Source organism: Psittacula echo (genome assembly GCF_963264785.1).
Source record: "Psittacula echo genome assembly, chromosome: 8".
Lineage (NCBI taxonomy): Eukaryota > Metazoa > Chordata > Aves > Psittaciformes > Psittacidae > Psittacula > Psittacula echo.
This window is the reverse complement of record NC_137744.1, coordinates 7,594,147-7,612,275: the sequence shown is the minus strand read 5'-3', so window position 1 is coordinate 7,612,275 and position 18,129 is coordinate 7,594,147. Positions and strand designations below refer to the sequence as shown.

The 18,129-nt window shown below is 43.1% G+C and overlaps 1 protein-coding gene across 1 annotated transcript in view; it reads left to right on the top strand.

The window, feature by feature from the left end:
- Nucleotides 1–8,424: 8,424 nt before the first annotated feature.
- Nucleotides 8,425–18,129, top strand: part of TRPC5 (transient receptor potential cation channel subfamily C member 5) — a gene marked incomplete at both ends in the record, with an annotated part of 62,987 nt that continues 53,282 nt past the window's right edge. Inside the window, one exon of the mRNA XM_080624766.1 lies at nucleotides 8,425–8,802. Within this exon, the coding sequence (XP_080480892.1) occupies nucleotides 8,425–8,802 (378 nt within the window). The remainder of the gene's footprint in view (nucleotides 8,803–18,129) is intronic.

The following is an 18,129-nucleotide window of genomic DNA, read 5'->3' as shown; positions in this document are numbered from 1 at the left end:
GCTCATTGAGCAGGAGTGGGAACAGGGGAAAAAATCTCTTCGTCAATAGCTACAGCAGCAAGAGATTACAAGCAGCAGAAACAGTGGACATAGAGCAGAGAGACGATAATGGTGCCATGCCACATTAGTGTTGCATTAGCAGATAAGACAACAGGGCAGCTTGCTTGACAGTATTTCTCAGTTCAGTTGACATCTCTTTTTTGTTATTAGTGGTGGAAAATGAATAGATAACCCATCTCAAAAGAGTAGGGGACAAAGCAGTGACGTCAGATAGACAAAATAAGCTCTCTGTTCTGTCTGCATTTGCAAAGATACATACTATGAATATATTCTAGGATTGGGTTTTTTTAAGCTCCTCACAATGGTACATTTTTATTTATTCACACCTGTGTGATGGCTGTGTGGAGAGAAGTGGGAGAATTACAAACTGTAAATACTTCATTGTAATAGTAGCTAAAAGCTTGTGCTACAGCCATTCCACTACTAGAAGTTATTCTAGTCATCTGAATAGCCCAGACTGATTTTTGTTGAGGGAATACTGAAATATTCCAGGGATGGGTTAATACTCCCCCTTCCCTTTGCCTCCCAAATAGGAGCTTTGCAACTGGCTCTACACCAGAGGATTTTTCTGTCATCCTTTCCATTAAGACATGCTGGAAGCTGTGTGTTGCTTTCAGGACAGATAAATCCAAATCTAGGCTACCTAGACCCTACAAAGATGACACTGAGAGAGCTGGAGATAGACAAGGATGTTGCTTGGCACATGTTCTACATGGCTGCTTAGGCTGTGTGCAGGTTACAACGACAAAGCGTAAATGTCCTGTTTATTATTGTCCAGAGACCAGAGGAAGCAAAGTCAAATATATTAGCAACTTCACTGGAATGCAGACACTATTGATGTGTGCACAGAATGAATTTACAGTTTGATAAATTCAGGCAAGCTTGGTCTTAGCTTTTGTTTGAGTACCCCAAGAAAGGGTACTGTTTGTTGCTTGAGTTCATTAGCAGAGTTTAATGCTGAGCCTCCCCATACCAGTGTGCTCACAGTAACGGATTTTGGTTTAAGCCCATATATCTAAGGCTTGTCAGATTAGCATGAAATGCTGCAATTTACACTGTGCAACTAGACTGAAACTAATGAAGGTTATAACAAACTGGGGTTTCCCTAATACTGTTTTCTTGGTGGCTTACACCCTTAAATCATGCCAGTACATCCTGTTCAGGCCTTTTAAGAGTCATGTGCAACGGAGGTAACAGAAATATGCTGGGCTGAGCCAGGTGAGTACACATCTTTTTCCTCCATGGCAAAGCAGAGTCCCCCAGAGAAGTGTTTTCCCATGCACTGTTAAAACTCAGGGCATTACTCATGTGGATGAATTAAGCAGCCTGCCCACAAAATGTAGTGACTGTGTATCTACTGAAATGTTGTTACACTGCATACTTTAAAATACAGCTAAAATACACTAAAATACATATTTAAGAAGTTTCCCATTGAGGGAAAATTAGCTTATTTAAGACACAGATGTAGACAACTTAAATGTCTGGAGAAAAAAACCTTTTTGAAATACAGATCTGCTGAAGAGAACATCGAGCTCAGGAGGTGGAGATGGAGAACAGGGAACCACTGGGGACAAAAGAGAGAAGAATAACTCTTCTGGGTTGCTACATGTGGTCATTGCTGGCTGTGAATCAGTGGTAGCCAACCTCTGCAGCTCCATGGAAAAAAGCCTTTTGAGAACATCCTGGTCCTGTGGAACAATGGTCTGTCCTGTCCCCAGTTTTAGGAAGAACTCAAGTGCTGAAGTAGTAGGTTCAATAGAGGAAGCTAGCAGGAACAGAACAAAAATCACAGTTGGCTTGATGAGGAAAGCAAGGAGTATTAAATGCTTGAGAAGGCAAGGTCAAACCAAGTGCTTTGACTTGAAAGTGGTATATTTTGCATCCTGGACAAATTTGTGCTAGAGTCATACTGGCTCTCAGTAAGGCTGTATCCAGCAGAGAGAGCTTATTCATCTAGTGGAGAATTTAGCTGTGCCAAGATTCCCATCCTCCAGCATTATGCAGCCTTGTAGATATCCTGGACCGACATGATTGAGCATCCTAAAGCCAGAAGACTGAGAACTGAGTTTGATTTCTAAGTTTTAGTTAGGACCACTGATTGCTCAGAAAGGAACAGGTACTTTCTTAAGCCCAACAGAATCTCCAAACATACTGCATACACGACATCTTTTGTAATGCTATGTTCATATATACATATATATATACAGACACCCATATGTGGTTGGTCATGACTCATCAATTGATTACGCAGCAGAAGGGAATTATACCAAAGAGTTGGCCTTTCCAAATCAAACATATATATCTTGGATAATTGTCACCCTCCCCAGGAAGTTAAGAATTGCAGCTGGGACTTGAGTCAAATTATGACATTTTGAGTTACTGGCAAAGAATTTTCATTTGGCTTCTGTAAATTTCTAACCTGAAGCTTGAGGTTGTCTTTCTTTTCCGAATGCTTCTCAGATTAGAAGGTTACATGCAGTACCCCAGTGTCTGTACGCATTCTTAACCATGCCTGAAGTGATGGGGAGTGAAAAATGTTCTAAGAGGAATTTTTCTCTGCCTCTTCTGAGGACGTATCCTCCAATGTGAATCATGAATGACTGCAGCCTTGCATTTTTATCACACCATCTATTAGTGCTCTCCCTTTCACTCATCTTAGGCAGTGAAACCAGATTACTCATCTTCAGTTTTATTAGCTGTCAGTTTCTCATTTCTGTGCTGCACTGCAACCCTGCAAGTTTTGGAAAGCACTTATTCCAGGGGAATGATATATCTTGTATAACTTATGAAGTTGTGAACTTCCTGAGATCATGGGGCCTTTGCTACCAGGAATTCATACAGCCATATACACCAGAAGGTCATTGCAATTGTATCATTTTAGTATCATTCAGAGATTGTACGTTCATTCAGTAGTGGCTCTTTCTGCATTGAAAGCAGCAGGAAAAACTTCTGCTGCTCACCAAAAGGGTGGTGAATGTGATAAAGAGACATCGTGAGAAACAGTGAGACTTAGGGTTGCAGTCTGGTTCCCACTGAACTCCATGGAAAAGGCAGGTTTCTGGAACAAGAGGGGATCTTTGCAGAAGAAAAGGAAATGCAGGATGCTACAAAGTCAGTTTTATTTCCTCAAACTGTGGGAGGTGTAAGCTCAGTCAGGCATTGTTAGTAAATAAGATCTAGGGCACTTAAAAGAAGGATCCAATCACAAATTCAGTTGGTCCATTACCTATATGTAATATTATTTAACTAAGTGGCCCTTCTGGACTGTTTCGTAACTCAGGGTTATAAGCTTCTTAAAAAAAGATGAATATTACTGAGCACACAATCTGCCTCTGAGCATGATGGAAGAGTCAGGCCATTTTAGCAGTTATGGTCCATGATTTCCAGACCCAAAGTCCAGATTAGAAATGCAAGATAAGGAAAACACTCTCCCTGAAATACCAAAAAGAAAAAGTAGCCTTGGCAAGAGGATGGAGGGAAGCAGTGCAGTAAGATGTGCTGCAAGAGATTACTTCTTTCATTGGGCTGATACAACTAGACGATTCAGGCAGGCTTTCCAGCACATAAACCCTTCTGCAGATCCGAGACAGAAGATGTAGTGACATTTAAAGCCACACACACAGTTTTGCCAACATGTGTCAGAGTGAGTCGCCAGTAGGAGGAACAACCAACCTCTCTATTTGCAATTTGGCAGATGGGGTGTTTTGTTGTCTGCTCTAATGTGTGATGTGAGTCGGCTGCTCGTACTGTGTCCCATCAAGTGGGAAAGGTACCTCTTGTATGTTGGGCTTGTGTTCAAGATCCAGGCTTTGATTTGTTCCTCAGGTGCTCACATCAGCTGAGAGCAATGAGCTCCAATATCTAAATTCAAAACCTCTACCTGTCTTTGCTGCTCCCATTACACAGGGAGCTCAGCAATCAGAGCACTGGTGCTTCTCCACCTCTTACTCAGCATCATGAAAAGGCAAATGATGAGAAAAGCAAATAAAAGCCAGGAAGGTGTTGTTCTGTAGTAGGACTACGTGGATGTGAAGCAGCAGTCGCTCCCACCCTTTCAGTTACACTCATCCCATTTCCTACAGGTCATTCTGATTCCCACAAGAGAGTGGCACGTGGGAGCGTGTTGTGCATGTAAAGTGGAAAATAAAGATGGTTTAACAGATCCTAAAAAAAAATGCAGTTGCAACTCATGAAATATTTAGTGGCAAAAGGCAGCGCTGCTGAGTGACCTGTGCCTGTCTATCTGCGCTAACCACAGCTCTAACTAATGGCTATTATTCAGTGCTTCTCCCCTGCTCTTCTTTCTCCTTGCCCTCTCCTCGTGCTCCTTACACATCACTCGGGCTGCCCCCCCCTTGCCTTTTCCTGTGCTACCACACATTGCTCTAAACTTGGTGAAATTTTCACATTGTTCTCTCCAATAGGAAGCATTAGAAAGGAAAGGTAATTTTTGTTCTTGCTGTTGTGCTGGAGCAACCTCAGGTTCACCTGGGCATGATGCATCGCTGTGATGATCATTTGGTATCAGGTCATGAACCAGGTGGGAGGATCAATGCAAGAGCACTGAGGACATTGCAGTGTCTGTAGAGTGCGGACTGTAGATTTTAGACAGTGACACGTATAAAGCCACTTCTTAGTTTTCAGCAAAAGCCATTGTTTTAAGCCCTCGACTGAAGTCAGACCATTCCCTTGTGATAGTAACATGTCCAGCCAAGAGTCCAGTCCAAAAGAAGGCAGCAGATCCCAACAAACCCACCTGTAGCTTATGTGATGCCATTTCACTCTTCAGACTGAAAGAAGTGGCCCTGTTGATGCAGGGGATAGATACATCTGAACTGAGTGCTGGAAGATGCAGACAAATTTGGGAAATGGGATCAAAAACCCATTCTGTGCTATTAGACAAAGTAATGTGTCTGGAAACCTTCCTTCCCCAAACCAGACAAGCTGCTTCTGCCAGGTATGGCTGCTTTTCAGGGGCTAAAGGTTTAATTTCTGTGCCAGGCAACATAGAAGTGGTGTCAGGCTGAAATGGCTTGAAGATTTGTGCTAATAGTTCAGGAAGAAGGGTGACCCAACTGGAGAGAGGTGATAGAGTACAAATTGAGTGGTAAGTCCTCTTACCCTTGTGCAGTTTGTTATGTGGTTCTCTTAGTTTTTCTAAGCCTGTTTGTGCTGCAGGTATCACCACTGCATTAGCCAGTCACTGGATATTGTTTGATGCATCTGCAACCAGGTATAGACTGGAAAAATATTTCCTTGCCCCAAATATTAACTCAAGAAGCAGAAAATGCCTCTGTGAAGAGAATTCCGATGGAAAACGGGCGTTTTTAGGCTCTCTGCACAGATTCCAAAATTTTAATGTGACTATGTTTCTATTTTTGCTACCTTTCAAGTACGTCACTGCTTCTTCTTTCTGAGCACCTATGAATTGCCAATCCCTTTTCTTACCCGGATTTCATCAATATTTATGCCATTTTTTAGCTGTTAAGCAGGAGTCAGTACCACTCTGGGACAGACAAGTGGTCTGTGGTCTACCACTATTGTCTGTTTCACCAAGCGATGCAGCCTCCAGGAAATTGGTGGTACTTGGAAGCAACAGCTAGAGAGCTGTGATCCTTGGCATCACTGTTTCATCCACATGCTTGACTGGTGCTCTGTTAGCCAGTTTTGGAAGAGAAAGACACCAGGTTTGGAAGGTCCATCTGTAATTGTGCTGGATCTCAGGCAGAGGGGTGGCTCAGCTAAAGGTTTTGCTGAAATCTCCCATATAATCCAGGCAGACTTGTATTTGTTTTGATACTACATGCCATAATTTCCAAATCCAGTCAGCAGTGCGTGTTTGTTAGGCTGGGCAGATGGTGGCGTGAGAAGAATTCATAGAATCATAGAACAATTTGGGTTGGAAGGGACTTTAAAGCTCATCCAGTTCCAACCCCTGCCACGGGCAGGGACACCTTTCACTAGAGCAGGTTGCTTCAAGCCCCATGCAACCTGGCCTTGAACACTGCCAGGGATGGGGCAGCCACAGCTTCTCTGGGCACCCTGTGCCAGCGCCTCAGCACCCTCACAGGGAAGAGCTTCTGCCTAAGAGCTCATCTCAATCTCCCCTCTGTCAGGTTAAAGCCATTCCCACCATCCTATTGCTATTCAGGGCAAAGAATTCCTTTTGTGGGTCTTTCCTGTTTGGCTTTATAGGCTTCCTACTTGCTTGAAGTATTAACAAAATCCTTTCTTGGACTGGGGTTGTACTGGGAGATGAGATCTCACTGAGAAGTTAAGATATCTGAAGCTTTCTTTCTCCAGAATTGTTGGAAAGGAAAGGGACCCAATTCTAGCATGATGTTTCAGAAGGTGACATTTGTTATAACTCATTCCAAATGTTACTCACCATCCACAAAACACTCAATTAAACTGAAGAGCAGTGAAAAATACTCAGTTCCACTTTAGCAGCTTCACTTGTCACCAGAATCCCTTGGGGTTTCTGAAGCCAATAGATTCCTTCCTGCAGATCTCCATACAGTGGCTACTGTCCTCTGCTACCAGTCCCACTGGTCAGTGTTCTTGAGAACCAGATTGTTGCGAGGACAAAGTTTCCCTTCCCATTTGGGCTTAGCCTTATTCTCCCAAAGATCTCTTTGCTCTCACTTGTTGTCAGGCCCGTTCTGCATCCTTTTGTGTCTCACCAGTATTTCAGTGGGAATTGTCTGGACCCCACAGGGGTAACATTTTCAAAACCAACATTTGAAGAATGACCTGTGACCATTAGTCCTTTTGAGGATCAGAGTAGTTGGCCATACATGCAGCTTATTGAGACTTCAAGCTCTTAAGTCACTTAAGATTGTTCCTTGGTTGTAGAAGCTTCGGCAGCATAACCAAGAAACAGATCGATGTATTTGTGATAGCTTCTATTCAGAAGATCGGCCCTTCTGCCTCTAACGCTTTTCTGTGTGTCTTCAGCTTGAAGCATATGTGCAGAGAGCTGCAACTTTGGAAGTGTAACAAACAAAAACTTTCCTCGCACTTGTAGGAAAGCGGGATACCGCACACTGCTTGAGATGCCAAACTCACTGTTCCAGATCTCTGGCTCCCCAGGAAATTCGCAGATGTAGCTTTGCTGTGTGCTACAACCACCCACCAGTTGCAGTGTCAGCTGGGCTGGAGCTCAGATCCACCCACTGCTGCTGCACCAGGCCCAGCACGCTGGAGCTGAAGGCAAAATGCAGATTGTCTCTGCTGAACACGGTTGCCTTATGGCATGTGGTGGGATGGGGGAAACAGAACCTCCCTCATGGCTCGGCACCTGAACCTCAAGATCTTCCTACTCATTACCTCTTTATCAAAACCTCCTCTATGGTTCTATGATGCTTTCTCCTGGATAGGGCACTAGAACGGAACACAGCTCTGGTTAATTTCCTGCAGGAAACTATTGAGCTTTGGGCATGAAATAAGTCATCCAATTAGTTAATAGCTGCTGGTGTCCCCTAGCCCTGATTTGGTTATTGGTGCCAGAGGTAGATGAGCATAGCTCTTTTCTTGCTGATGCGTGAGTAGCGGTGCAGCTCATGTTTGAGCCATGGGGAGAAACAGTAATTCATGTAGTTTGCTACACTTGCTCCAAGGCAGGATTTACTTCTCATTTTCCTAGACCATAAACAACACTGCTGCCTTTGAAGAGCAAGGGTGGTGGCTTTCTACATCAGCCTGTCTTTAGGTCCTATTTATAAAAGAGGAGAGTGAGAAAATATGTTTAAAACCATGCCAGCTTTAAAAATAAGACTGTGACCTAGTCAAAGACTAAACGTTAGGGGAAAATGAAAACCTATTTTAAGAGGTGGAAGCAGAGAAGAATCAGCAAAAATAATCAAAATAAACCTTATTACTGTAAATAGGAAGGTGCAAATCAGCAGCTCCCATCACTGACAGCTCAGAGATGCGAAGGACCTGGTTCAGCAGCGAAAAAGGAGGGAAGTGAAAAAAACACTGAGCAGGAAATGAAGCAAAGATGAGAAGTCCACCTATTTGCAGATGTGATAGATTATCCGTAAACAGCAAGGCCATGATTCTGATCGGATAAATCAATAGCATAGCATTTAAACCAGGTTTAGAGATACACTGTGTGCCATTCTGTGTACCTCTTCTGAGCAGCAGTGTAACCTTCATTTTTCCAGGTGGCCTTTTAACGTGGGATAGCTCAGGGGGTGTTACAGTCAGTGTGTTGAGAATAAAACAGCTTAAAAAGGGATCGGAAGCTTTTACCACGATGGACCTTTTGCAGTTTGTCTCCTATGAAGAACAGTTAGGGGTTGCTTGTCTTGTCACTTATGTGTGCTTCTTTCCCCTTAGGTTGCCCAGTCACTATGAACAATGGCCCAGCTCTACTACAAAAAGGTAAACTACTCACCGTACAGAGACCGCATCCCACTACAGATCGTGCGAGCGGAGGCAGAGCTCTCGGCAGAGGAGAAGGCCTACCTCAGCGCTGTGGAGAAGGGGGACTATGCCAGTGTGAAACATGCCTTGCAAGAGGCAGAGATCTACTACAACATCAACATTAACTGTATGGATCCTCTTGGTCGCAGTGCCCTTTTAATAGCCATAGAGAATGAAAATCTGGAGATCATGGAGTTGCTTTTGAGCCACAGCGTGTACGTGGGAGATGCTCTGCTGTACGCAATACGGAAAGAGGTGGTGGGAGCTGTGGAGCTGCTGCTGAATTACAGGAAGCCGAGTGGTGAAAAACAGGTTAGTGGAGTGTTCCAGTTCAGTTTTAAGGTATTACCCTGCGTTAAGGAAGTGGTGCTGCACAGAGAGCTGCTGTGCAGGAGTCATGAAACAAAGTCCTTACAGGCTTGTTGCTTTAAATGCCCCAGCTAGACATGTGCAGTCCTTGTGGATGATATCTTTCCAGTCTGAGCAAACATGTTCTGCCTGACTTAAATACTCAGCATTTTCAATTTCACTGAGTGTTCTTTTCAGTCTTACAGTGTTTGTGAACATACTGAATTATAGGTGGATTTGTAGACACATACTTTATAAAGGAATTTGGGGCTGTCTGAAATTATATTACAATCTATAAATATGAACTATTGCCATGCTGTTGTTCTGGTATTAAGTGCAATTGGTTTTTCCCAAGTAAATCCTGAAAGCTCAGAAGCTTATAAATAACTGTAAGCAGGCAAGTAGGCTGCTAGGTTTCGGTACGTAGCCACAGTACAGACATATCATCTTGGATCTCCATCTCCAAAGAGCTCCAGTTCAGAAATGCTGATGCAGTACATAATGTTACAGCATGAGCTAAGCCGCTATATATCTGAGCAGTGAACAACTGTGACCTGGAGGAAGGATCCTTAGCTACAAGCCATCAGTAACTTACAGAAGGGTCCCACGAAGTCTGAATCCTGTCACTTCAGGTGTCACATATCACTGTCCCTAACTTTGCTTTCTTCTTTTTTGCTTCTTTTCCTTTGCAGGTACTTACTGCCAATCCCTAGAATGGCTTATGTACATTCCTGACCACTGACAATTTTAGCATGTTCACTGCTTAGAAAGCGGCATTCAAAACTTGAATAATCCTTACATATCAGGGCTATTTGGAAGCCCACTGGAACACATCCATCTGTGTGTGAAAGAAGAAAATTATGAATACCAATCATAGAAGAAAATGTTTTCAATGGATAAGCCCCTTGGCACATAGTTTTCAGTAGTAATTTCATGTAGCCAGAGCAGAAATTAAGGATCAACTTTGGCAACATTCAAAAGTGCTCAGCTTAATACTTGGAAACAGCAGCATTCTGCATGCTGTAGCGGTGGAATTCTAATATGTGGTTTAAGCACAAGAGATAGTAAGAATCTCTTCTATCAGACCTAAAAATTGAAAAGTTAGTGCTAGGTTTTAGTCAGACAAAATGTTAGTAGCAAAATCTGGACCATACACGGAGAATGAGCCGTTTTTTTCTCGGTCTTCTAGAAAGTTTGACCATCCTATAGGCCAACAGGGTAGAAAGTAGAATAGAAGAAAAGAAGGTTTTTTTCAGTAGCATGAGGAACTGCCACTAATTTTTGCAGGTTAATGACAGGTTTCTACTGAAATGGCATGCAAAGTGGTGGGATTCAGGTGGATTTCTGCAAGTGTAAGATCTCTTGAATACCAAAGCTTGTGTCCACTGAAATTCACAGCCTTGTTGGCTTAACTGAGCCGTGAAATAAGGTTGGTTTATTGCGGCTGAAATTGAGCTCCAGCATCCTTAGTTCAATGATACATTTCACTGTAGGTCTGCCAGTGTGCGGCCATCCCTCTGTAGCTAGGTTTGTATCTGCTGCACAGTTTACAACTTGAGGGAGAACATGTGTGTGGGAGAAGAGCTGCGGTGCCAGTTTCAGCTTTATTTACAAGGTTTGTTACTAGAGCAGATTTCATCAGTATGTTTTAGACTAGTACTGACTTGATGCAAGATCCTATGTACACACCGGGATTAACTTCCCTGGCCGGGGTTCAGGCTCTTCAGTAGACTGCAGGAAGCGTTTGCAGGTCAACGCTGCAGGATGGCACTTCCATTTCAGCAGTTTCACTGGTGCAGTGATGGTAATTAGCACTTATTTCATTGTATGTATGAAATCATACATGTGCATAGTGATATAACGTTAAATGGAAATAAGTGCTTGGTTAGGCAAAGTTGAGACAAAGTCAGTTAGCTTGTCAAATCACAAAGCTAATATAGGAGGGGGTTCTGAACACAACTTGCTAATGCCAAAGCAGTGTCATTATATGTTCAGCAACTATCTTTGCTAGACCCTGTCTCAGGAAGTCCTTTGGGAATCCCATACCTAATTACTTTCACAAAAAGCTCATGATAAATTAGGTAGCACAGTTTTGTCCTCAGCAGCTATTTATACATTCTAAAACATATAGGAAACCTGCTTTTTTGGTTGAGTAGTGCCAAAAATTCACACTTTATGGAACAGCTTATATCTGTCTTGAGAAATATGTAAGATAGTGTCATACCACTTCTTAATGTGTAAGGGTGAGGATAATCTATTAATCAATGTACACAAGGTTCAGTTTGCCTGGGCAAACCCATGTGAAGGCAGCTCTTTGACTCACGTGTAGCAGCCTGTTTCCAGTTAGGTGCTGGCTGGCTGGCTGGCTGTCTTTGCTGCACTCCAGGCAAAGGTGCAGAAGCAGCACCTTCTGATTGCTCTTACACGTTCAATGCATCACCTTCATTCATCTGAGTCCAGGGTCTGTGAAACCTTGTTAGTTCCCACATTCCTGCTGTCTGCCTCTGAGAGGTTATTATTTGCCTCTATACCAGTCTCAATTCTCTGCCAGGCATGAAGAGCTGTTCCTATTTGCGTCTGTTCACGTCAGCTCAGTTAATTGTTGTCTTTGCATCTCAAAAGCAGCTGAGTAGCATCATTCAGCATAATCCATTTTATGGGCGTGTATCTTTGTTCATTCCTACAACCTTATCATCATACCACAATCCCGACTGAAAATGTACCAGGTTGCATTATGCCAGCCTCTTGTGGGGTTACAGTGACTGAGTCTAGTTAGCAAAAGATACACCCAAACCAAGGCAGAAAACCATAGCTCCATGCAGACTTGACCTGCAAAGCAGTTTTGCTTACCAGCCCCAATCTCTAAAAGATGATGTGTCCTGGGTGTCACTTGAGAGCTGCTCGAGGAGAAGAGCTCTGCTTTCCCCTGTATGATGACCTTTCCAGGGAGCAGAAGTAAATGTAAGAAGTGACCTTTGTTGCGTTCCTTATGTAAGGGAATCACAATATAAGGGACAGGGAGAAACAGATGAAGAGATAGGTGGCAGAAATGCTTGTGTCATGTTATTGTGAACGTAGGCAGTCATTATTCTACAAACCTGTGCTCGGCTGCTGTTCAAGCACCATTTACTGAAAATAACACGCTAATGGCATGGCAAGTCATAGCCAGTAACTATAACAACACGCTTCTCCTGCACTGCAGCCGTGCGTGTCAGGGGTGTCTTGGGAGAGGAAGAAATTAGTCTGTTTACATGTGGAGTGCATGAGAGCCAGCAGCATGAACCACTTCTCTAAAGGCACATGATAGATGAGTGTGCTGAACACTGATGTGCTTGAGATGCATTTCCTTTTAGGTTTACCTCCAAGCAAGGTTCACCGGCTATTTTAAGAGCTTTTCTCCTCAAATATCTTCTGCTTGGTCCTGACACTGTAAAGCCACGCTTTTGTGTACTGATCTGTGAGTCCCTTGATAAAGCTGGGGAGAAGACTTCACAGTTACAGCCAAACTAACTGTACAGCTAATAATATTAGAGCTGTTTTGAAAGATACTGTCACCTCTGGGAGATTTTAGGGTCAGTGAAAGTCACCATGGCGCAAGCATCTTACTTTTGCTACAGCAGGAAGACCATAGAGATGTGCTGGTGTGCTTCATCCCCAGGCTTTAAAGGGCCCATTCTCTTCTTCCAATCAGAGCTAACCTCTCCTCAAACGTGCTACACCATGCTCAGAGGTGCACTCTCACTGTTTTGTACCGTCAGTGTGTAAGTGTGGTCCAGGGTGCAATGGAAGATGCCTGCTTGCAGAGCATGCAGTGATGAGACAGCCCTGCTCACCCACCACAGTGCAGGTAGGAGCTTTGCTGACCTCCATGGAACATGCTCTGGACCTGGCCCAGCACTGAAAGCTGAATTCTCAGGAAGATAAAGGAAAATTCAATTATCTGCTCAAAGTAGATCAAGTAACAAAAGAGCTTTTATAGGTCTGTGATTTTTACAAGCTCACTTGTTATTTCCAAACGTTACGTAATTTACTCCAGTTAATCCTCCAAGCTTTTTCAAATCATAGTTTGCTTTGGCCAGTCACTTTGTATCGCTCATTGGTCACTTAAATCACAGAATAGTTTGTTTTTCCCCAAATAGGTGACAGACATTTGGAAAGCAAACAGCCTAGTCATGAATATTAAGAGGAACAACAAAGCAAACTAATATTCATGGCACCTGGAGGGTATGCAGGTGGTGCTTTTCCTGAGGACATTTGTACTCAGTGAATATGTATTCACCAGAAAAGTGAGCTTAATCTGGTGCTTTGATAGTTACTGTTTGCTTCTTGGTACAGTGAGCAGGCTGATGTTGTACTGCATAGAGGCAGAAGAGTAGTATATGTGTACTGCAGACCACTTAAGCATGGCAATCCACACTCAGGTGTTCCACAGGATGAGTGTCATCTTACTTAAATAAGACAACAAACCACTGAATAACTATCAAAAACACTGGGGCTGGGTTAGAAATAGTAGAACTCAGCACACACAGATGCAGTATTAACTTTAGACTTACTGAATCAGGTGGCTCATCTTTTTGGGGTAGGAATGTTAAACTGCAGAGTTGGCTGTACACAGGACAGGTCCAATACATACAAGGGCAAAACAGGACTTTTTGGTACATGTCAAAACCAGAGATCTGGCTGGGGGTCCTATGCGGGTGGAATTAAGAGGGAACTTCAAATTAGTTCTTTTTTTGGTCCATTGCTACTGTAGGAGCAAGGCAATGGATATGTGAAGCCAGTTGAACAAATCATCTCTTTTAGTAAAATCTTCTGTCTCCCAACCTATTCAAACTTTGAGGTTTGCCTTTCCCCCCCCCCCCAAAAGTCATATCAGAATTATTTTTGCTATACAAACGTCAATACAGCGGGCTGTGTGTTCAGCCAGGCTGGAGTCTGCACCTAAACTGCACCAGCAAAGAACAGGAAATAGAGGTCTCAAAACTCACATTTTCCTCCATATTTGATTCCCTTTGTATTTGTCATTAGTAACATCATCATCATGCATTTGGAAGACCACTAAAATCAGAACAAGTTTTCCCTCTGACTCCAGGTGAGCTCTTCAGGGGCATTTTCTTCACATCACTTGTGTGAGTTCAGTGAAGTGGCCCTGGTTCTCCACTAAACACGATCGCAGCTCTCAGGGCAGCACATTCAGTTTGCACAGATCTCTCTTGCATCATTTTTTGCCTGGCCACAGTGGGTGTGTTTGCAGCACACCAGACACAGTCTGTGCTGACTGCTGAGCCCTCTTTCTGTTCTTTAAGAAGCTGTGATCAGTCATCTGAGTTCCTGCACCTTCATGGTGTAGCCATAAGCACCTTTACGGGTAGCTGTTTTCTTCACAACAATCGGAGCTGACACAAATGTTTACAGAAGGATGATACTAGCATCTCTCTGCTATCTGCCAAAATTAGCAATTTGCTCATGGCAGATGGCTCCAAATTAATCTGGTTCACAGATGGGACTACAAATGCAATTCCTCAATAATGAGAGTAAAAAGAAAAGGGATCTCAGTACTTATGACTGTGATTCAGTTTGTTGCGGTGGACCAGAGGCCTGAATCAATGAGATCTCAACAGATACCTGTCCATATGGCTTCCAAAAGAAGGAGCTTTAGAGAAATAAACCCTAGAAGAATATGTTTGTGAAGAGGAAACTATAGAGAATAAAAGGCAAGTTTTCAGTCTTAGTTGCTAATCCTCAGATATCTGCTGGTGGAAGGTGCTGCACTTGATAGTATTAGTGAACTTCAAATTTGACTGCAAAAAATCCTTTTCCAGATGAGCTGATGAGTGAAAATCTGCCTTAATCTTTGTGTAAACATGACAGCTTAACAGCCTAGAGGCAACCTTTTGTGAACCAGAAGTTATGTTGCATTAAACCATTTTATTCTTGCCCAAGTCCAGTAACTTTCTTAATCCAATGTGGTTTAGCTTAATTTTCCTCCTCACATACGGCTCTTTATATGCAGAGTCCGGTGCAAAGTTTAGCTCTTACCACCAACAGCCCTTGATTTCTGCAGACTTGCTGATACTTATTAGATGTGCAGGCTCATTACCAGCATTGTCAGCCCTGTGCTATCACTGACAGGACTTTTTAAGTCAAAAGAAACAGATCGGTTGTCAGATACCTCCTGACATAAAAGGCAGATCCTGCAGGCAACTGGAGAGAAGAGTTTTTAGAAGCAGTTGGTGTTCCTCATGCCCTGGCATGTCTCATCTGCAGGCAAGTGCACAGAGGTGCCCTGCGGCAGGACCAGGGGGTTGTAGCTGTGAGAAACATCATCCTGTCTCATTACCCAAAGAGAGACTTGTGGACTTCCCTATAATTGTTAAGCCTTGCAGCACTAGCTCTTAGCCTAGAAGCTGAGGATGGATGTGGGGACATCACTCGTGTACAGGGTGAACAGTTAGTCTTGCTTACACGGTGGTAATAGATACATAATGCAGGGAGCATTACAAAGGTGTGAGGTACAACGAAGTGATCAAATTAAGTGATCTGCCAAAGTGCAAGCAGACCCGTGTGCCCCTTCTGCAGCGCTAACCACTGCATACCAGCAGTATTTGTGTTTTTCCTTGAGTTTAAAAGGTTTGGCTAATTTAGGAAGGTGTTGCTGACACCTGGGCATCTGTATCGAGGAATTCTATAGGCATGACCTGTTGTCATTGAATTCCTGCTGTCAAGCACTAGGAGAGAGGGTAACAGGCTGAGTGGTGTGACTCAGTGCAGATACTGTGCCCTTTGGTATGACTCAAACCAGCCGTTTCCATGTTAGTATGAGAGGTCCACAGTGAAAAGGGGAAGCTGAACCTGTTAGATAGAAACACAGGTTCTGAAGAATAGAAGCAGTTGAGAAAAAGCTTCCTCAAGTTCTCAGTACAAAAATATTTGAAAGGCACACTAAGGAAGAAAGATTGTGTCTGAAAACAGAAAACTAGTTGTTACTGCTGCAAAGCCTAATGGCTCTGCTTGCATCCAAGCTTTTCATTATTGTTATTGATGCAGTAATAATTCACAGCTACAGTTAACATGCCTTTGACATTGGCAGCTGCCTTCAGAATGATTCCCATCTAATTAAACTAAGCAACAGAGAAATCAAAGACCACTTCAGTTAATGATTACGTTTAACTGGGAATTTCTTTCCTCTCTCCCCACTGCCTTCCTCCCTGAATAATCTTAAATCCTTGAGAAGGAGGTGCGAGGCAAAATGAAGAACTCTGGTGATGTATTGTGTAGACCCAATGAGTAGCTCAGAGCTAGGGCTCGCAGGCTGCAGTGCCAGCTACCAGACATCTGACAGTGGCAAAGAAGTCACTGGCCCCTTCTCCCAGGCTAACATGAAGTCTGTTATTAGCTCCTAGGAGAGCTGATGGGGTCAGGGCAAGAACTGCATTGCAACATGCACAGGCATGTCGTGCGTTTAATTTAACATATAGACAGGTGGAAAAGTTGGGAATGCACTGTTACACAAGGTGCTTCCCAGGGAGTTATATCTGTATTAATTTGTTGGAGTGATCTTAGCACTTGCCTGTTTGGACTCCCTATTGATCTGTTGATGAAGGTTTTATGTTTCAGAAAACCATATTTCATTACCAATGCAGCATCCATGCATGTGCTGAGTTTATTCACCACCCTTTGCTTATAAGCCCTAATTTCAGCACTAGCTGCTCCCTTACATCACAGAACACATGGTTTTGCCTCTGGTCTGTATGGCTTCTGAAACCCTTGAGGGGCTTTTGACATGGCTATCTAGATTCACTGATACAAATATGCAGGAGAGTCTGCCTGGTGCAATAGCCGCAATCCATTTTCCAAGAGAAGCTTCTTTGTATGGGAAAATTAAACATGAACAGGCTCCTCCAAAACAAAGCTCTGGGATCCATAAAGAATTGCAGGATGGTTTAGTAGAAATCCCCTAGTCCTCATCTGGCTGTTGAATAGAGCTGTGCTTGGGTTTGCAAAACAGAATGGCACCTTTATGGCTTGTTTATCCCTGTGATGGACAGTCTTTTGGTTGCAACGGGGGTGTGTGTGTTAGCATCAGAAATAAGAAACAGTCACTGCCTGAGTGGTAATAATAAAGGAAGATCACAACCACGCAGATTTTGTTCTCATGTGAGACCCTGCCATCTGTCTAAATTGTCATTTCTTTGCTGTCACAAATTGAGGGATCTTTTCGGCAGCCACAGTGTCTTCTTGGTTAGTATCAGAATGCCAAAAGCACAGCTCAATAGTCAGAATGGGGAGAAATGCAGGCTCCCGGTTTGTGAGCATCAAGATGTGCTTGTGCAGCATCAAACAGCGCTAGGCTGGCACCAGATGCAGCCACTTGCTCCTCCCTGTGATGTTGTCTTATGATTTAATCTCATTCTTTTTTTAAAGGCATGTGATTGAACAGGAACACAACCCCACCTCTCCCAAGCAAAAAGCCTTCCCTTTTCAAGTCCTTTTAGCAACATATTACCTCACCTAAACTTAATGAAACATCTCTCATCCATACACAGTAATAAATTACAGGAAATAGGCACGTTTTATGTACAAAGATGACATAGAACGCTATAGATAGCATGATTATTAGCCTGTATTAGCACATCTTGTCCTTGTTACCACTAAGAAGAGAAAATAGGGAGGCCAGATAAAATTGAAAACCTGGATGATGACATTCCAAGGCCTTAAATCTAGTTGTGGACTCGACTGGATTAAGTAAGCTCTTAAAATTCATTTCCAAACTTAAAAACATTAAAGATGTTTAAGATTTAGTTTTACTCAAAGCAGCTGCTCCTATCACAGAGTGACTCTTAAAATGATCTGAAGGTGAAAAAAATGAACAAACAGCATTTTCTATTTCCAAATGAGGAAACAAACCCAACCCAGCTTCAGGCATGTACGACCTAGTCTGCCTGTCCAAGCTGCACAAGACAACTAGATTTACTCTCATGTCAGCAATACTGGACTTACACCTGGGATGGTATCAGGGGGTCTCAGGAAACAGGTCCAGCAAACAGCCAGGGAATCTCTGCACAAGGCTCTGGTAGATCCATAACATGCTGTGAGCCAGGTTCTGATGTCCCTTGCACCATGTAATGCCTGGATTTGTAACAGTCCCAAACTTTTGTCCTTGTTTGTTTTACTGGACAAATGAAGCTAGCCCCAGGCTACATAAGCATATAAAACCCAAGATTCATTTGATGGTTGGTCATATCATAGAGATAATACAATGCAACATGTAAGTTGTCACTACAATGAACT